Below are 21,050 nucleotides of genomic sequence, written 5' to 3'. Positions count from 1 at the left end.
CTCTCAATGTGATTTCTGGAAATTCATTTTTGCCTCTCAGTGAGTGTTTCTCCAAATTAAAAAAGGCTTCTTTGTAATCTCCTGAGATCTATCTGGCAATCAGGTATAACTCTCATAAAATCCCTTTTCAGTGCATGCTGCATTTTGGTTATAAAAGAAGCAAGCTGTTCTGGCTCTTATGAATTCCAGTTCCTCCTTTAGTACTTCTTACTTTCAGTAATTGAACAATAATGAAATATGCTGAAAAAAGGAAACTGTATGTTTTCCATTATAGCTGCCATATGGCCTCATCACAGATTTCTAATTAGCTGAGAAGGTTGCGTACACAATTTATTTAGAGTAAGGAAAGAGACTGAGAGAGCTGGAGGAGGAGGAGAACTGTTCTGATATCTGTATGGAGTACGGTATCTGTTTCTCGCTGTCTTTAAATAGAAAAATGTGTGATCCTCAGAAACTGTCTTCTCACTAGGTCTGTTTGGCAGCTGTAGGCATATGTGTTATTAAGCAGATGCAGAGACTCCTGTCATTTTAAAATAGAATGCTTTTGTTTATTCTCAGGCTTGCCTACTCTAGCGAATGGATTTAAGGGATAGTGAGGCTTTGCAAGATCAACAGCAATTTCTTACTATGTGGTAGAATGGGGGAAAGTACCAGGACATCCAGGCTGGAATTTTCTCCTTAGCATTTCTACTCAAGAGTTGTCCCTTGGGATTATTGTTTGCCTTCTTCCCTGCATATTGTTCCCAATTGTGTTATAGTGAATTGATTCCACTGGAACATTAGGCAGGATGCAAAGTATGGCTAGCAATAGATACATCTTGGATCTACGCTAAATTTGGTCTTTCAAGGATCTTGACCCTCTAATTAGGTAATTAATTAGGCCTATATAATGGAGCCCTATCCTGGGGAAACTGGATTTTAATTGGGTGCAGGATGTCACACTAGTACTGCTGTACCAGATGACTATACCTGGGAGCCAACCAAGCTGCTGCCTCTACAGCAGCTCTGATGCTGTCTGCCACATGAACTGGTAGGGTTTTACTGCATGTGAAAGTGGAGGCACAGTTGCAGCTGACCTCATCTCGTGCAGCAATAGTCCAGCTTCAAGCTGGACCTTTGAGGGTCCTTCAGACCAAGATTTCTCTGGTTCTCTGGAGCTGGATTCTTTGAGGGTCCCCTGTCAGGGAGATAGACGGATGGTAATGGGAAGGCAAGAGATACTGGTTTTGGGTATCCACTCTCTGCTGTTTGGTTGAAGGAGAAAAGTATGTATTTGTTTTCATGAAGGGTCCAGGGTAACTGGGTGCTTGTGAGATTTTTCTCCTACTGCTCACACATATTCAGATTGATAGTTTCCCTCTTCTACTTGACCATTTATGATGCACTTAGATTAGATTGCTGCCTTTTTAATTTAAAAGCCTAAATTATGGTGTCTGTTCCTTTGTCATCTCTGCTGATATCAGCATTATAAGCAGTAAGAAGGCTAGGGAACTATGTTTGACCAAGATGTACTCTGATGTTTAAGTTGTGTGTTTGTTTTGTGCTGTCTGTCTGAGTGTTTATTTCCGATCCCTTCATTCCTGTCGCTTACATGTTACCACATGGATCATAGGTACCAGCATTTGCCAGGTTAGTTCAGCACCTGGTGAAGAGCCTTTCTTCGTCTGCTCTCGAACCAACAGGGAATGAGTATGGGTTTTCTTTTCTGAAGACAAATTGATACAAATAAGTTTTAGTGAATGTCTTTCCTTCCTATTAATACTATTACATGCAGATGCAGTACCACCTGGCATCTTGGTAGAAGGCATCCTCACTTGTTTCCTTTATTTGCTTAACAACCAGTGCATCAACATCACAGTTGTTTAAGAATTTCTCAAAGAATGAAAACACAATTATTTTGAAACTCTGTGAGCTGGGGAATTCCACTTTTATGCTGAATGCAAAGGAGGTGAGCACTGTTGTTCCAAGGAAACCGAATAATTTGCTGTGTTGCAGCATAGCTAGCCAGATGATTCTGTAAAGTGGTATTGAGAGTGTGAAACATTTCATATCTGTTATATTGGAAGAGGAAAAAAAACACTAACTAATTCCTGTGCAGGAAAAGGAGGAAGGGAGATCCTCATGTCTGCCTATGGCACTGCCTGTGTTATGTGATCTGTCTGTCTGGTGGTCTGTCCTGGGACCTGTCCTGTTTAACATCTTTACCAATGACCTGGAAGGGTTGATGGAGGGTTTGCTCATACTTTGCAGATAACACCAAACTGGGGGGATCAGTCAATACACTTGAGAGCAGGGCTGCCATTCAGGAGACCTAGAGAAGCTGCAGGAATGGGCCAACAGGACCCTTGTGAAATTCAGCATGGACAGACGCGATGTCCTGTACTTGGGAAGGGGGAAGCCCTTGCAGCGATACAGGCTGGGGACTGCCTGGCTGGGAGCAGCTCTGCTGAAAAGGCCCTGGGGGTCCAGGTGGGCAGCGAGCTGAGCACGGGTCAGCAGTGTGCCGTGGTGGCAATGCAGGCCAACCACATCCTGGGCTGTGTTTAAGATATCTAGCTGCACTGGAACACCACCTTTTCAAGCACATATTGATATTATCAATGCAAAGCCTTTTAAAGAGACCACAGAAAGTTAAAACTGCAAACCATGGAAAACTTTGGTATGCTGACTAAAAAGCAAATAATAATATAGCTGCAGGACTTCTTGACACTTGGTGAAATGTGAAATTATCTTGTACTTCAAACTTGTGTTTGAGTTGATTCTTGGACTGGCTGCTGTTTCATGACTGCATTTTGTTAGCCCTTGAGGGCTGTGGTTGGGACTGGACTGGAATGGCAATCGGAGGCCTGGGATCTGCTCTTTCTGTGTGGTCTTGGGCAACTCAGGACATGGTAATGCCTAATTCTTATTTAAACAAAGTAGAATTAAGCATCTGAATATTTTTATGGCAAGAGTCATTACTCTCACTGTGCCTTTCACTCTTGGACTTTTTATCTGACTGTGGGCTCTTTGAGTTGCAGACTTTCTTTTACCATGAGGTTGGTAACACTTACCTCTGAGATGCTTGTCTTGGCAGGCTCACTTGGTGCTGTAAGCAATGAGTAAAATAATTTCCCAAATATGACCAGTTTGGAAACCATTGAGGAAACTTCTTTGTATTGTGCAGAGTCTGCTTGTGTAGTGAGATATTTCAGTTCTTTTTCAATATGTTGCTTTACTGCACTGGATGCAGACAGGAAACAGGAAAGGTAGAGATGGGCAAGAACATGGTTAGTATACGGTACTCAGAAAAATAAGTTGAGTGTTTAGGATAAAGTTACTAGTCTGAAGCACTGCCTATCCCTCCACTTGTCCTTGTGGAATGTTTTGTTGAATTGAAAACCAGTCTTTACGAGGAAACCCTAAATATTGGTGCTGTAAGTATATGAGGGCTTTTCCAGACATTTCCTTCTCTTTCTCCGTGACATTTGTGCAACTCCAGCAATTAAGCACATGCACTGTTTGTGGTTTGCAGGATCATTTATCTCATCTTATTCTTCCTGTAGAGTCATGTTGCAGGAGCAAAAATGTTGCTTTTGTTGACTTGCAAGTCATAGCTGTAGTCTTCTTTCCATCTGTGTGAAGCTGGGTTGTTGAGCTCTGTCCTCTCAGCTGGGAAAGAAAGTGCCCTTCTCTTACAGCTTGTGTTTGACTGCCATCACTGCCTTCGGAAGTGAGTCTGTTACTCTGTACTTCTCTTGATGTGTTCAGAAGAGCAAGCAATATAAAAATATTTTCACGGTTGCACAGTAGACTGCTTTTGGTGGTTGTTATTTTTAGGTGTCTTCATAGAGGGGGCAAAGAATATGGGGAAAACAGTAAGCTAAAGCAGGTGAAACTGCTCAGACTGTTAGTTAACTAAATGGGATTCATTTAGGTACCTGCAAACAGTGTCATATCATGTGAAGGAGGTGGATGGAAGTCTATGGAGGATATGGAAACCAGCTCAGCTGCAGAAAGCATTACTGTGAGCAGCAGTGGTAACTTTTCTGATATCAAGTATTGTACTTGATAAAGTTTGCACAGTTACATTTGTATGTGGGATCAGAGATAAAGTTTATAGGAGGCAGTAAACTTAAGTGCTGTTTTCTCCCTGATTTCTGCATGATGGAGAAAACAAGGGTTGGACTATGGATTATGAGTTTCTATTCCAGAGTAATGCTGTTAGTTCTGCCTCTGCCCAGGTGTCTCTTCTTTGGTGGTTTGCTTTGGCTGGACCCATCAAACACGGGCACCTTAAGTAATGAGCTGATTCTAGTTTTTGGAGTTGCTTTTGCTTAAAGAAGTCTTATGGGTTCACGACACTTATGGAAATCAACCTGCTTAGGTTGGGATCTCAGACAGAGTTCCTAGTCTGTGAACATGCTGCTCCCTACCTGCTTGTGTCCATCATCTTCCGTTATTAGAAGTAGAGGAGAATATTAAGCACTATATAGTAGCGTATTATGTTTCATGGAGAACTGATAGTAGTAAATTTAAAATGCCTTGAAGGTTTCCTAATGGAGGCAGATTCAGGCCAGAAGTCTCCTTCAATTTTTTCCTCTTCTCATCAGACTTTTTCTTTCCTTATGTTCTCATCAGGCAGGTCTGACTCCACATCCTTTTTCTAGATGGAAGTTTCCCTGGTGTTCACACACTGTACTTGGGGAGACATAATCTTCCTCTATTGCTTCATGGGAAGAAATGCCCTTTTGTACTTTGTGATGGAATTTTAACTGGGCAAGGCTGAGGAAGTACATTTTTCCCATTGTCAAGCAGAATTTGTGTCTAGAGGGAGGAGTGGAGTGCAGCTTTTCCTAGTTGCTTTTAGGATTCTTTCAGGATGCAGTTACTGCCTGTGATGTTTAAAGCCTCAGCCTGGCTTTCCCCTGTCAAAAAAACTCTGGGTATTGAAGCAACGTGTTCACAAGCTCAGGACAACGCAAGTGCCAAAGGTATGCACAGTTCACGCCCTGGAGCACAGAAGCTGTATAGTTTTGGTTTGTATTATGGTAGTGCTTAGGAGCCCCAGCAAAAGATAGGTGCTTTACAGAATTTTTTTCCTTAGAAATAAAATACACAATTGAGGGGTTAGGACCCTCTCTTTACCTGGAAGATTTTCCCATTTGTTAACAAGACTGCGCAAAAGCTAGTGCAAGAAGCAGAAAAATGTGGGAGAATACTCCCATGTCCCTGAAGGGAATGGGTGCAGTGTGTTTAACTTGCAGGATTTTGCTCCCAGCCCAGTGTTTGTTCCAGGGCTCTGGATTACATGCAGGACCTAAGCAAAAGGGAGTGAGCTGTAACAGTCAACATGCATCTGAGAATAATTAAATGTATAACAAGTAAGGAATCAGGTTTGCTGACCACTCACTGCTCATCTATGTGAAGGGGAGTGTTCCATTTTTGGCACGGAGGACAAAATGTCAGAAGCGTTTGCTGAGTGATACTTAAAAATATCAGACATGAGGAAGGGCAATTAAAAAAAGTGACATTTTCAAAGCTAGGGGATTGCTGCTGTGAGGTCAGTGCAGGGAGTGCAAAGCACAGCTGACTGGGTCAGTGTGTCTGCTCAGTGTTGTGCTGGGGGGCTTCTTCCATACTTGAAAACCTGGGCTTCATGGCAGTACCTTCACGAATGCTTTAAAACACCATTCCTGTCCACAATCTCATTTCTGCCTCCTTTCTTCAGCTAGCATTAGCGTTTGGGTGTCCACATAGTAAAAATTATCTTTATACTCCCTTTTCCCCCTTGTTTATCCGGTTAGTTTTCAGCCACACTGAAACCCCGCTTTGTGTCATGATGTGGTTTCTGCAAACATTTGTGCCAGGAAAAAGGAAGGGGTGAGTGGCAGCGAGGGTCAGAGGGAGGTCTGGAATGCCCCTTTGCTGACTGCATGGATACATGCCCAATGAAAACAGCCACTACCTCTGGCTTAAGACATTAATTAAAGAAACAGGGGCTTACAGGAGCAAGATGAGTCCCGAGTCTGACTATGTCTGTTCTGCCAAACCTGCATCTAGCATTTCTCCCTTGCAGAACTGATTTCTGAGGATTCCTAATGAAGTATTTCCCAAATGGACATTACACTGGTCACATGAGCCAAACAGAATGGCACTAAAACAGGCAAGCAGCTTAATACTGAGATGAGTTTCTGGTCTGGTCCTTTGGTAGCTGTGGGGTTTGAATGGGTTCAATATGGTTGCTAGAAAGAAGACCAGAAAGTACTCCCTGCTTAGGCACAACGGCTCTTCTTGGCTTTTATCACTGTTTGTTTATGCCATGTGATTGCAGGTCAGCCCCTGCTCTGTCAATTGTTATCAGGGCCAGATTAATATCTTGGGGATATTTTCAGTTATTTCAGCAGCATAACAGCAATGGTAATCAGTTCTGCTTTGTTGACTGTTTTGCTGTCCATAGCCAATAGACTAAGGTAAGGTTACCCATCACAGGTCATTGCTGGCTAAGGACGGGAGCCTCCTCCTCTCCCCAACGGCGTGCGCCAGCGCTGGCATTCACAGGGCTGTGCAGTGAGCTGAAGCAGGGAATTGATCCAGCGGATAGCAGCTTGCTTTTTGTGGGATTGAGTTTTCTTGCTGGATTAAAGTGGGCCATGTAACCACGGCTAAAGATCTATCTGCTTAGTAACAACAGATTATTTATTTATTTATTTTTGATGCAATGTTTTGTTGTCAGCATTAACGCCCTTGAAAACTGCTTTGGGTTGCTGTGGTCTCTTTATTGCTCTTCTTTTCCAAGCTATTTCTTCCCTTTTCCCCATTCTGCCTTAACACACCCTTCCTCTTTTAAGTAAGGCTGGTACTTTTTGTGGGGCTGGCCAGGACAGCTGTGGCAGGGTTATACTAGTTGTCTCAGCACATCTTCAGGTTTCACCCACAAAAAATACAAATTCTTTTTTAACCAAAATAATAATAATAATAATAATAATAATAATAAAGAGAACCCTCAATAGAAAAATAAGAATTTTCATGGGAAAACCACTGAAAACAGTATTTCACCCTCCCCCAAAATCCCAAACCCCAGCTTTTGATAAAAGTTTCTGACTGGCTCATGTTGGATACCATGATATATGTTGATTTACACACACACAACCTATGACAAAAATAAAGGGAGATCTTTTACTCAGTCACTAGATAGACCACTAATCTTTGTAAGCTTAACACATCCAGCCAAGCCAATGTAGTCTGCTCTTTGTGACTTGTTAAAACAAAAAGATTATTATAACCCTTTCCTAAAAGTTGTCTTTAGCTTTAAGGTTTTCCTATTTCTTTAAGTGACACAGTCTGGCTGTTGAGTGTGCCTTGTCTATCTACTAGGCATACAAATGATTTTCTTTATTGCTATTGTTCTGTTTTGAATGCAGCTGTTTGGTACAGTGCCTTTATGTGGATTTGATCAAGTCTTTTTGCCTTTGATCTGCCTGGGATTATTAATTCTCTATTATAATTAATGGAGGCTTTGTCTTTCTCCTGCAGTCTCTATCAAAAGATCTCAGAGCCTTTTGTAAAGGTCAAGCAATTAGTAATGCAGTTGCAGACTGGTCAATTCTGTGTGTGGTCTGCCCCTAGAAAAGGGACAAAGAAGGTATCGGCATGCACTACGTTTGGGGCCGGTTTGGAATTACCCAGTATAACAGCTTTTATTGGAAAATGCCAGTTTTTGTAAAACTTGGTCTTTTGTATTGCTAGAAACCTTTTGTTTTGAAGACTTCTTTTTGTGAAAGGGTTTTAGGTGTCAGGTAGAAATTCTGTGTGTGCATGGGTGTGTGTGTTTGTATGTGCTAGACAGGCAAACAGAGAAACAGGTGAACAGATGGGTGCTGCAGGCTCTTTACCCTCCAGGGAACTGCTGCCAGCCATCTGGTCTGATGCTTGCCCACATGCGAAGTGGAAGCTCCAGTAGATATTTAATCTTTTATGCAAGGGATGACTGCTTCATCAGGAGGAATTGTCTGGTGTAGACACTTCTTCTGATGTGTGAGAGGATGAGGGTTGTGTCCCTGATCTGAATGGGACTTGAACTGGGACCTTCCATTTCCCAAGTGGTTTTCTGAACCCTAATGAAAGGAGCTGTAAGCAGGTGAGGCACTTTCTGAAAAAGTGCAGCTGATCTTGGTTTTGTCCCCGTGAATATCAAGGAAACTTCTGAAACAGTAAAAAAAAAAATTGGGAGCAGGCCAGCAGCTTCCCATGCAGTTCTAGTTCTGTAGTCATTGCATGTTTCTCCTCTGTGTGCTAACTTGTACCAAAGAGGATGACAAAGTTATTTGACCAAATCATCTGTAATCAAGTCAAGGATAACAAACCAGTCTAATAGCTTCCAAAGTCAGGGTTTAATAAGGAGATCAAAGTGCCTAATGTAAAAGTTTTGATGAGGCAGTGCTGAGGATCCAGCTTAGCGCTGTTTGAATTCGAAAGCAAGCCCTGTACCCAAAATCCTGTGATTAGCGTTATGACAGCTGCTGCTTTCTGTGGGGTGAGACTCAGTCCTGCAGTCAGAAATAACTAGAGCTAAAATTAAATAGCATTTACCATCTGTTTTTGTAAGAAGCAGAGGCTTGTGATCACTTTTTTTTATAACAAGACAGTGAATGGTAAAGGCTTAAGAGGTGAACTGTGCTGTGTCCTTGAAGTTCATGCTTTCTTAAAATTACACTGAAATTGTTAAGGATGAATGTAGAAAAGATTTGATTGTTGATGTCAGCTTGTCCTTTCTTATAAATAGGAGTGGGTTTTTTTTTTTTTACTGTGCTCCTGCTGACTGTTGAGGTCCTTCCCTGGCTCGTGAGAAATCCTTGACAAACTTCAGTGCTTCCAGCTTTCTACAGCTCATTGCTCCTGTTCTGTGCAGTTTGCATGTAACCCCGTGTAGAGGCGGCCTGCCTGGCTTACAGATGTAGCGCTGTATAGCATGTGTGTGTATGACCTGCTCATTATATTAGTTTGTTTGAAAGGCCAGCATAGCTTCCAATGTGGCTGAATCATGTCGACTGCCGATACTGCCAGGAGATTGTTGGAACATCGGAGGGCTTCCAGGAGCTCTTGTTGCTTTCCTGGGCATCAGCAGAGAAGTGACCTTTCACTTCAGATTTTAAATTTCTGCTTTAGGGAAATACTCAGGGTTTTTGCTGAACGCCTTGGCCACTTCCCCATCCCTTGTTGCGATTGGGTTTTGGTAATGTTGGTTGATGCGGTGCTCAAGCGGTTTGGAGGGCTAATGCGGCCCCTTAACTGAGGCTCAGCTCAGAGACGTGATCTCAAGCCAGAAGGCGTGGAGGGGGGATCGCAGACATCTGGGGTGGGGGGGAGATACAGTACCTAAAGCTGCTAGAGATCTTTCCAAGGCATCATTTTCTGTGCCTGTAGTTACACCTGCCTTATCCTGTGTATGTTCACAGTTGAATCATTTAGATCATCTGCAAGTTTTACTTTAAGGCTTAAACATTTCACAGAGTTTCTGTAGTGGGTTGAGGTGGGGGCAAACGCTGTTTGTGGGCAGGAGAGCCTTCCCCATCCCCCATCTGGTGCTTGGGCTGTTCGTACGAGTTTTGCTGGCATGTCCATGAGAGGTCTGCCATGATGCAGCGTGCCAGCAGGAGCAGGCAAACCAGCCTGGGGCTAGACGTACAGGAAGGGTTTCGCTAGGGACCAGGCTGGATTAAGTGATTACTCCCTGGCCTGCACTCAATTTCCTACCTCTTCTTGTCTTCCCTTACTGCAGGCTTCCACTGACTGATCGTGGAATGAAATTATCTGGTGCTAGAGAAAGATGTTTTGCACAGATCTCATTTAGAGAGCAGGCAAACAGTTATGGCAGCATTACTGAGGAAGTTGTTCCTTGTGGGTAAAAGGAAAAGGGAAAGAGAGAGCCTGCAAATGGGCAGGCGGAGAGCAGGCTAGGATTAGTACCCCATGTGGGATGCACCGTGACCATAAGGTGTTGTGCAAGCTCAACTCTGTTCTAGCAGTAAAATGTCCCCTTGCATGGGTGGCTTATTCCATGTAAGGATCTGGAATAAACCTTACACTAAAGCCACTGTTGCTGATACAAAGTCGGGGCTTGGTCAGTGGAGATTGGGGTTTGCCAATCTAGTTCTATCCATAATCTTTTTAAAGTGCATTTGGGTTTGTGAAAGCATGAGCTGAAAGACATCTTTATTGTGACTTTGCAGGCTTTTATTAAAACATTTATGAGGTTCTTTCCAGAAATGTACCTCTTGCTCCATCCTGACTGATTTGTTTTCATTGCTGTCTCTATGCGCTGGTTTGCGGGTTCTGTTTTTTGTCCCCATGTTGTGGGTCAGCTTCCTTTTCCTGCACCTGTTCCTCTGTCTGCTTAACAGTGATAAGTGAAGATGGGGGGGCAGCGAGCAGGGAAAAAGCCCTCAGCATTTGTTCAAACACAGCGTGAAGAGGTTTTGGAGTTCAGCAGGCATTGAGAACACTCTGGCAAACGTATATGCCTGAGAGCAATTGCACGGGAACTGTGGATGATTGTGAAAACATTTTGTCATTTCCTTTCTATCTCATGGGACTGTTTTCAAGACTTATGGAGTGTATGTTTTTGAGTAACTTTCTGAAAACCTGCGGGTAGGCCTAGCAGCACAGGGAAATGGAGGATGATGAAATAAGAACATTTGTGTTGAGGGGAATGTGCTTATCTGCACGCTGGTTGTTGCTTTGTGAACCTGCGTGGTGTTCTGACAAACTGCTGGGGTGGGAAACCTGCCTGTGCTTTGGCCAGAGGCTGAAGATGACTTTTGCAGGGAACTCCTTGCAGAGAAAATGCTGCCTTTGAAATGCTTGTGTCTGTTCTTGCCCTTCAGCAGGCAGCGGCAGGCCAAGCGAGGCACTTACTGAGCTGCAGAAGACATGACAGTAGGGACTCCTGGCTAGGGTCATCCTTGAGTTTCCAGCTACCATGCAAAGTGCTTATTCCCTTCCCTGGCCCCCACCCCCACATAGCATCTGGGAGACTCTCTTACTGCCTCCTCCTATGTCACTGTGCCCAAATTAACATAGATTTGGCTGTCTCCAAGCATTGGTCCCTTGTCCAGTTGACACTGCTGCTTATGTACTCGGACCGCTGGCACTGCTGGTCTGCGGATATGTGCGACAGAGCTCTGCGTGCCGAAGGCCCAGAATGGCAGGGCTCCTCTGTAAAAAGCGCAGAAAAGCAGGTACGAAAGCTTACGTTTGCAGCAGGAGTGTGTTGCTTAGCTGTTGGCGTAGGATGTGGGATTTCTGTAATGAGGGCTCGCTCTGGGCAGCAGGCTTTGGGAGGCTTTCTACTGAAGCAGCAGTGCTTTGCCTTTAGCAGTTGGACTGTGTTTTTGATCCTGTGGAATTTGGCCAGCCACATTGCACTTGGAGACCAAGTGTAAGGGTCTTACGTGGCTGCTCTTGTGATGAGGCACTGTTGAGGGAGGGGGCTTAAAGCACAAATTCATATGAATGTTTTCTTTCTGTTTAGCAAATTGCTCAGAAACAAGGTGTTGATGTTAGGAGGAGTATGGAGACCATTTTGATATTTTAAAAAATGAACGAATGTATCATATTGATTGAACTTTAGGGACTGAAAACAGTTTAGCTGCATTTAAGAGTAGTCTGGCTTAAAATGTACACAGTATCTTGTTTAGATAGCGTACACTGAAGACAGTACTGTGCATTCACTGCCCCGTGGACCTTACCAGCTCTCTTCTGTGTCTGCAAAACATTCGGTACAGCAATGCCCTGAACTTGCTGAACACTTGCCTGTTCCAAATGGTACAAATGCCGTAATAATGAAAGGAGAGTAACATCTAGGAGAAAGGCTGGTACTTTCAAAAGGAGCACGTTTTAAATGGAATTTGGGCAACTGTATTCCTAACAGTGTTTTAAACATCTATACCTGTAATGTCCACTTTCCACACAATGTTATTTGTGCCTTCTTGTGGCTGTATTCTTGTTGGCATCACAGTGCAAGAGCTGCTTGAGTGAGAAAGCTCTAATTGGCACCATGCAAATAGCCTTGGGTAAAGCATGCTGTGAGAGCTGTTTTGGGCTGTTGCAGGAGGCCTCTTAGCTCCCTGGCTTTCGTTTGGAGATTGTTCCAAAAAATAAGAATGAATGCAGAAAAGGGACAATTAAGAGTTTCTTTAAAAATGACATCTATTCAGGAGGTTAAATCTCAGTCTGCAGACGCTATGTGCTGTATACAATTGCAAATGCTATTCTGTTCCCTTCCTGCAAAAGGTGCACAACACAGAAAGCAAGCTGTGCTGATACTGCCAGACTCCTTCCCGCAGGCTCTGTGCCGTATTAACTCTAACCAGCCACTCTGGCATGGTTCATAAGACATAAGGTCTCAATGAGACTAGTGTTTGTTGCTTGCATAAGAACAGCATTTCACAACTGAGGATTTTAGTTGTGCATGATATCATGCAGTAAATCTTGGAGCTGCCATTAAGAAGCGTGGTAATTTGCTTTAAGCATCTTTTCATATATCTATGAGAGAGGGAGTGGGACTGTAGTGTGGTGTTATTCCCTTTCCTCCTCCCAGGCAGCAGGATCTCTGTTTTTCCCCCCCCTCAGCAGAGCAGGAGAGAAGGCAAGTACTGACGCAGGATTCAGTAACGTTTGCGCGCTGCCTGCAAATGATCAGCCTGTGGTTTGGTTTTCCAACAGGAAAGGGGAATAATGACTGTTCTTGAAGGAAGTGCCTGTTGGGATACTGTGACTCTTAGATAACTGTTCCTGCTTTTCTTCCCCCAGAGAAGCTTGCCTTGCAGATTTTCTGGTTATTCATCTGGAAATCCTTGCTTTCCTCCTTCAAGAGTATGGGACTTCAACGCTCCCCCTCCCCGCAAAGAGGACCAAAATACCACAAATGCCACCACAACAGATCTTAGCCCATGCTAATACAGCACTGTCACTGAATAGATGGGGATTATTACAGTATCTTTGTATCTCCTATTTCAAATGCTTGTATTTCAATAGTCTGACTTACAATAAGTAATTGTCATCTGAGTTTAGAGAATGTAAAAGCATTGTAGCATTGCTAGTGCTTTTCTTACTGTCAAGTTCTACATAGATACTAAACAATTACTCGGCAGTTTTCCTCAAATTCAGTTCCTCCCATGTTGTGGGAGGTATGGAAGTATTTTAATATACATTTTACTGATGCAGGGTAAATACTGACTTCCCCAAATCAGAGTTGTAGGTTTGGAATAAGAGCTTGAAATCACAGATTCCAGGTTTGTGTTCACCTGACTATGCTGTATCTATTTTTCAGCCAGCATCAATGCTAGAATTAAATACATTTTTATCTTTTTTTGGTAAGTCTCCCCAGGATTCTTTGAGACTTTTTAATAAGGTCAATAATAAACAATAGTTGCTGGTGCTCTGCAGTTGGAAAAGATGGCGATCAGTGGTGGTGGAGCTGTCAGAAAAGGATTTCAGTTGTACAGTTTGCTGTCTGCTCTAGAGCTGGGGCATCCTGCAAGAAGGGCTCACACCCCTTCCTTCTGGAGAAACAAGCACTTTGAGGTTGCTCTTACCACAGAATTGAGTCTCTTGCAAAGTATTCTCGTGTGATAGTCTGGTGACTTTAGTTTAATAAGGTATAAAAGGATGTTACATTAATATCATTTTCCACTGCAGCTGCAGTTCCTAATTCCATTAACTCTGGGCCCATTTTCAAATGGGCCTAGCAGATGTTTTCTTTTATTACAAATACCGTCTTCTACCTTACATATCTTGCAAACTTTGCATTTATTGCACTCTTTCTACTTTTCTTTTTTAGTGAGTGACCTGCAAGAAGAGGGTAAAAATGCTATCAATGCACCGATGAACCCAAGCACCGTGGACATTCATCCAGAAGATACACTATTAGGTACTGTGTTCATGCTACAGGCCTAGACTTACTGGGTATTGGTGAAGGTGATCACTCTGGTCCTGTACCCGTTGCTTTACTGTTTAATATAGATTGCTCAGTTGAAACCAAGAGAATTGAGCATGGATTGTTGCATGGCAGATGTAGAGTAGAAGGGCTAAAATGGAATTTAAAGATCAGTGTGGCAACTGTGCTCTTAAACTAAGCAGATTATAGGAAAATTGGGTTGTCCACTGAAGTGGCCAAGAACTTGAGTTCTTCTGTGGTTATCCTGAAAGCAAATAAATTTGGGATCTGTGAAAAATTAGATGGAAAATACTGCTGAATTTGTCTGTTTAGATTTACTTCATTACCATTAACCCATTGTCCAAGTGCATCTCAGTCTTTGTTTATCCTCACAGACGTCCTTCTGTGGTAAGGAAGTGGTATCTTCTCCATATATAAATAGAGAACTGAGGTACAAAAGGACCAACCCACAGCAAGTCTGTAGCAGAAATGTGTGATATGGTTCCTAGGCTCTCTTGGAACCCTTACACCACCCCATCTCACCGTACATACCACAGTGCTGCTAACTAATGGATGCCATATTCTGCCTTTGGTTATTGCTGCCACTTCGCAAATTGACTGTACAGCAAAATGGGATCTGATACTTAATGAACAGATGAACATTTAGGTTGGGGAAACAACAATTAAATGTTATGAGGACAGAAATTTGTAATGCAACAAACACTTTATAGAAAGGAGGTAAATTTTCAAATTTCTGTCCCATCCCCCCATCCCCCCCCCCCCCCCCATGCATCAAATCTTGTTCAGGGTTTCAGTTTGCAGGGTTTTGGGTGTGTGTTGGGTGTCACTTCCTTACAGCTAGACTGCCTGACTCATCCAAGGGAGCAATGAGGAAGTAAAGGAAAGGAGAAGAAAAAAAAAGTGAGAAGAGGAATTCATGTTTCTTCCTAGGTTTGTGGAAATTTGTCAAGTGTGTTCAGATAGCAGAGACTTATTTTTTATACAGATAAGAGACCCTGCAAAATACCGAATCCAAACGCCTGGGAGAGGTGTAATGCAACCCAGTTAGACTATACAGTTTGTCTTGTACCTGTGATGTGCGAATCTAATGTTTTCCATCTGGCAGCAGTGACATCTAGCACTGTAATAGCGAGTCAATGTAGTTTGGTCATTGTGCAGATTTTAAAGGGTTCCTCTATTGCCAGGTGACTATGGCATGACCTGGGGTCATATCAAAACCCCTCCTTTGTTGTCATGCTGGAAGGAATGTCAACATCCAGCAATACAGTACCACCAAGAAATGCTTAATGTAACTTGAAAGCTACAAATGGTATAACTGCATCAGTGCAGCGATTCACCTGGGTTTAATTAGCTTTTCTGAGAAGTGAGTCCAAGCAGAGTGCTGCAATGTGGCTATGATACTTTCAGGATTGAAGCTGATGCCCTAAGTTCAGCACATTCAGACTTCGCTTTGGTATTTGAACATGTTGGTGCTTTTGGGGAAGGATAAGTGTGTCTGGCTTCCATTCATACGTACTCGAGAAAAACACAAGCAGGCTGGGCTACCTAAGTGAACTGCATGGGATACGCCAACTTTATCAGAGTTCAAAGATTTCTTCCACATAAAGCTCAGGCAAGCAAATACTTGTATGAGATCTTGTTTCGGTGGGAGATTGGCCATTCACTTCAAATAAACATCATTTCCCTATTGCCTGTCTAGACTCTCAGCTGAAGATAAATCCATGGTTTCTGCAAATGCTTATTTTAGCTGTAGAGAAGTGGATCTCCTCACAAAGCTGTGACACCGTCACCTATTCTTGTGTTCCTGTTGTGTATAGCCAGGGTGTGCTCTCTACTTAAAGGAACTAACTTAGATCACAGCTTATCACAGCTATCACAGATCTAACTTAGACCACAGCTATCACCTGGCTACCAAATGAACTAAAATGAAGGGTGCAGGGAGAGGCCTACTCCTTGAAAGCAAGCAGCAGAATTTAAAATACCAGACTCGCTCCAGCTGCTTCCTAAAGATTGCTGTCCATATCTATGGTAGAATTTAAACATTCATTTGATGCATGCGTCCATGTGCGTTGTTATGGTAAAGATAATCTTGCCAAAGGTGGTTTAGTTGTTAACCTGACTGAGCTAAAGTTTGCTACTGATATTTCTGTATCAAATCATCCCTTGTAATAATTAATCTTTACATTCATGCCTCTTGTGGTTGTCCTACTGGCCATTGGAGAGTGTTTCTCACATCTTTCCATCCCACAGCAATAGAAGAAATAGAGGACTGTACCCCTGAGAAATCTACTTTGTGTCCTTCTCCCGTGCCCAAGTACAAACGATGTAAATTGGGCTCATTTTCACTCTGAGTTAACCGCAGGTTGAGCAATCCATGCCCTCTAGGCAGCTTATTTGTGACCTTGCGACCTGCCGAGTTTCAGGGAACGGGAGAATAGAGGCACAAACCATCACCCCAAGTCTCAGCTGTTGCACTGAGCGTAGTGCCATAAGCTTGCTAGACTCTTCAAGATGGTGTAATTTGGGAAGGGTGGTTTCAAATATGAATTAAATACAAATTGAAGTCAGGGAAGATTAATTGACTGCAGTTTTTGGCATGGTAATATTAATATGCACCGCTTAGTATTGAGGATGGTGATTTTCCTTGTGTATTCTGCATACAGAGAGTCTGAGCTGAGGAAGGTCAGTGGAGACAGTCTTATTTTAGGGAAGTTATAGCTGTGTGATCTTTCTGTGCATCTCTGAAAAAAATGCCTAACACTTGATCACTGGATATTCCCTTGCTAGTATGATGACTAGGCACTGTCATTTCTTAATCAGCTGCCAGCCCACTTCATGAATAATTATGGTTGCATTATTCTCAGCAGTGTACGTTTGAGGTGTATCTAATTAAAGTTTCCCATTTTACTTGGACAGAGGAGAATGAGGAACGCACCATGATTGATCCTAACTCAAAAGAAGACCCCAAGTTCAAAGAACTGATCAAGGTAGGAAATCGGTATTTTATCCATCTTAAAATCTTTAAGTAGTGAGCCAGAGTCATTTACAAGCTGGTTAGCAAGAGTACAGTTGAGGAGTAACAGCTCATTACTGAAGTATATCTGTGAAAGCTGAGGTCACCAACATGAATGGTATGGGTAAGGCTAAAAACAACAACGAAAGAAACAAGAAAAGGCTGAAGGATGTCAGAGTGCCTGTGGTAGTTAGGGAGTGAAGCTCCATGATCTATTTATATCCTTGTGATTATCAAAGTGAGGATCAGTGCTTAGCTTGAATCTAGCTGCACACACATTCTTCTCAGTGGCACACAAACCTGGGCTACCTGTCACGACAACAACAGGGAAGGAGTCTTGGAAAGCAACAGTGAGATTTCAGGAAAGGAAAGAGGAGGACTGAAATAAGCAAGGGCATGGTAGAGGAGAATTAGGGGGAGACCTCTAACATAATCAGAAGGTGGGAAATGAGATTCTTCTTGCCCTGTATTCTGTTGTTGCTTAAAAAAAGAAGAAAAAAGGAAAAAAGGACACTCCCAGTCATGAAAATTTTTCTGCAGGCAGGTGCAGACTTACCTGCCCTCAGCTCTCATATTGAATGGCGTCACAGTCTTTCAGAGCATGGACAGAGACCAACAGAAGAGTAAGTTGATCGACTGCCTTAGCTAATCATATGCTCTTCCAGCGCATTGTGTATGTCAAAGAAAAGGTTAGGTTAACCAGTGATTTGCTACCTCACAAGAACTTGCTAACTCATGACTTGGTAATTCAGTTGCTCACAAGTTCTTAAACATGAGTTTATTCTGATCATCTTCCATGCAATTCTCGTCATTTTTACTGTGACAATGGATAACTTGGCATTTGTAAAAAGAGCCTGTGCTCTTCTTGAACTTCTTTAAGTTATTGGTCTTGATGGCTTCTTGAAGCAGAATGTTCAGTGGGCGTTTCAGTCCTGCTGGTCAGGATGTGGAAAGGAGATTTGGTTTTTTTGTTTGTTTGTTTTGTTTTCAGTGCCTCTGCCTCCCACATTTCATTTTGTTTGATTATCCTTTTATTCATATCCTCTGTGGCTGGAAGGTTGAAAAGTTTCTAGTTTACCAGTGGGCTTAGGAAATGGGCCAGATTGTTCAGAATCTGTTATCACTGGAGACACCTGCCCAAGGTGTCGGGGATGATGGTGTTTCCAGCTACGCTGATGTGAGGTGTGGCTTTGGGCCTCAGGAGTGCTCGCAGTTTGTTACGTGTATGATGAAGGGTTTGATCCTGAGAGACTAGTATTCAGGAGAACCATTTCTATGTGGTTAAGTGGTTGAGGTTAACACAGTGAAAGCTTGAGCAGGAAGAGAAGTGCTGGCAGTTCTGAATAAATACAACCTCTTTCCAAAAAGCTTTTGTGCTTGTCTTTTACTTCCTGCTACATTTCCTTTGGATGAAGAATTTAAAAAAAAATCGTTTTCATTAGAAACCACAATGTAGCTATGGTTAGGTGGGTCTGAAAACTTTGTATGATGTATACCCCGCTCCAAGTAGGGCACATTCCCTTCAGGAAACCTTGTGCACCCTATGTACGAACATGCACTTCACAGAACACCTCAGCAAACTCTTCACTTGGTATATCTTGAAAATAAGCCCGCGGATCTGTTATTAACAGTGCAGTAGCATGATTAGGATTACAAAACTGCATCAAACCCAGTTTAGCAGGGAGCTGTGCTCAAGTTTCTTTGTCATTATAATTCACCTGGAATATATCGTGGTTTTAAATTAGGTGAATTGTACATTCTTTCTTTGTTAATACCCAAATCTTTTAATTCACTCAAAAGATATAATGGTCTCACACCACTCTTTCAAAACATACTGTGGTTTCTTTGCTAGTGGAGCAGAGATATTACCATGAATAATTCAGCTGAACCAGAGTGGTTGCAGTGAAGGAACCCAGTGCACTTTCTGACATAGGAGACATGATATTGAGATTGCATTTGCTTTGTCGAAGTAAATTGGAAATTTTGCTGTTGAATTTAATATGAGTTGGAGAGTCTTCCAGGTATATCATACTCTAGCAAGGTTGTATTTTTTGTTTTAAAACCCTGAAAACCTTTGGAAGGAATGAAAATCAGACATAGAGCAACACCAGTCTGAGTGCATATACTGCATTGTAGAGTCAGGCTCTGGTTCACTCTGCCAGTTCACACTTGCATGAGGTGAGAATAATGCATTACCAATTAGACTGGAGCAGCCAGTGCAAGCAGCAATGTCTAACTGGGAATTATTTCCTCAGAGACATCATCCAAGGAGAGAGAGATGTCCTGTAGATTGCCTACTTGAAAATGATCTAATTTAGGTAACTGCTAAACATCTGCATACCTCTCATGAGGTGAGAGTTTTTAGGAGAGATTTAGCAGGAGAGACATTTAACATTATGCTGGTGTGAATCTGTAAACCAGGAAGGGGTTTGAATTATGTTGGCAAAAAAACTTTACGCCACGGAATTTGGATAACTCAAAAAAAAAAAAAAAAAAGAGCAATTTATTTCTTGTTTTGCGTTCTTCAGTGGTTAATTAACTTTTCTAAGAGCCCCAGTGCTGCAAGAGAACTGGCCAAGTTAAGTGCTCTGCAGTGGCAGCCAGAAGGGGCTGCCTGCTCCAAAGAGCTTGAAATCAAAGGTCTCCATGGTCTAGCAAGGAGTGAGGAGTGGAATAGACTGAGTTTTTTTATAGTTCAGAATGGTTATGTGTTTTGTCCCCTCAAAGATGAATGTGTCAATAGCAGCAATAGTGTCTGGTGCCTTTTAAAATTTGGTAGTGTAGCTTAGTTTCACTGGTGCCAGCCCAAATCTCTTTCAATGCCAGAGGTAGAAGAAGTGCCAATGGTTTGCCAGCACTGATTTTGAGCGTTTCTGTTCTCTTGTCAGTCATGTACAGTCGGAGTAAATGGAAACACGGTGAAAAAGGAAGCAAAGATATCTGTTGCTGACATTGTTTTAATATCTCTTTGTCTCCACAAAATACTGTTTTAATTTCTGTTAGTCTGATGCCAGAGGAATTATATGCATAGGGGATTGATCAGTGCAAGCTTTTGTGAGTGTTTGGAAGTGATTAGGACAGGGCTGTTGTAGCTCTGGAAAGATGGACCATATAACATTGTGGTAATGCAGAAAGACCAGGAGAAAAAAAAAAAGGGGGAACCATTTTTTAGTCTTGCTAAAGCAAATACACAGTGAATCCCCCTCATTGAAGGCTGCTCAGTTGGGGATGCTGAAATAGATGCTTTAAATGTTCTTGCACATACGAAAATGATCAGGAACTAGAACTATGACTTAAAAAGTATTGTTTGTTATCATCAGTGGTATTCTAAAAATAGTTCACCACAATTTGTCAATGTGAAGCGATGTGTTCAGGTAAGTTCCCTTTATGGCCAGCAGCGTTTCCCAACCCCTCATTTGGCTTGTATGTAGTCAAGTACAATTTGGTACATGGCTAAAGAGATACTTCTAAGACGAGCAGTGCAAAACTTGCTAGAGGACCCAAAGCTGAAAATTCAGATCAGAAAATGAGAGATGAGTTGCATTTTATCTATAACTATATCTATATCCACACACACGCGCACGAATTAATTTACGGAATCTATTTCCAGTATCTGAATGTTTGAGCTTCTTTTATTCATTGTTCGATATTTGTCAACTGACAAATGTGCAACTAAAAATAAGCATTTGAATTTCAAGCTTGGACTATTTTGTGATTGGACATGAGATGACCTGGATTACCTTGTTTGTTCTTGTTTGCTTCAGTCATTGGTGATAGTTAAAATCCAGTTTCTAGTCTATATGTCATTGTGAATCTGTTTAAAATTCAGTTTCCATTAATATCTTCTAGAAGTCCCTTAGTTTATCCATGTCACTAATTCTAAAGAGTACTTGGGGGTTCTTCTAGCTCTCTTTTGAATACTTTCACAAAGCAGGAGGCTGATATATTTGTGCGTTCCATATTGTTCATAGATGTTTCTTTGTGTATTGTATGTAATAGTGGAAGGAATTTTTTTTCCTTATGGTATTTCTTTTTTCCTGGACCAATTTAATGGCTTGTTTAGATTCACTGTGGTGAAGAGAAAAACAAAATGAAACT

The 21,050-nt window shown here is 42.2% G+C and overlaps 1 protein-coding gene across 1 annotated transcript in view; it reads left to right on the top strand.

Moving 5' to 3' along the window:
• Nucleotides 1-3,609: 3,609 nt before the first annotated feature.
• PARVB (parvin beta) overlaps nucleotides 3,610-21,050 on the top strand; it is a 51,843-nt gene continuing 34,402 nt past the window's right edge. The window contains exons 1-3 of the mRNA XM_013947869.2: nucleotides 3,610-3,712; nucleotides 13,823-13,912; nucleotides 16,856-16,926. Coding sequence (XP_013803323.1) covers nucleotide 3,712; nucleotides 13,823-13,912; nucleotides 16,856-16,926 — 162 coding nt within the window. The 5' untranslated portion in view covers nucleotides 3,610-3,711. The remainder of the gene's footprint in view (nucleotides 3,713-13,822; nucleotides 13,913-16,855; nucleotides 16,927-21,050) is intronic.

This window comes from Apteryx mantelli, chromosome 1 (assembly GCF_036417845.1).
Source record: "Apteryx mantelli isolate bAptMan1 chromosome 1, bAptMan1.hap1, whole genome shotgun sequence".
NCBI classification, from domain to species: Eukaryota; Metazoa; Chordata; class Aves; order Apterygiformes; family Apterygidae; genus Apteryx; species Apteryx mantelli.
The sequence above is the reverse complement of the archived record's forward strand: the minus strand, read 5'-3'. Positions and strand labels throughout refer to the sequence as shown.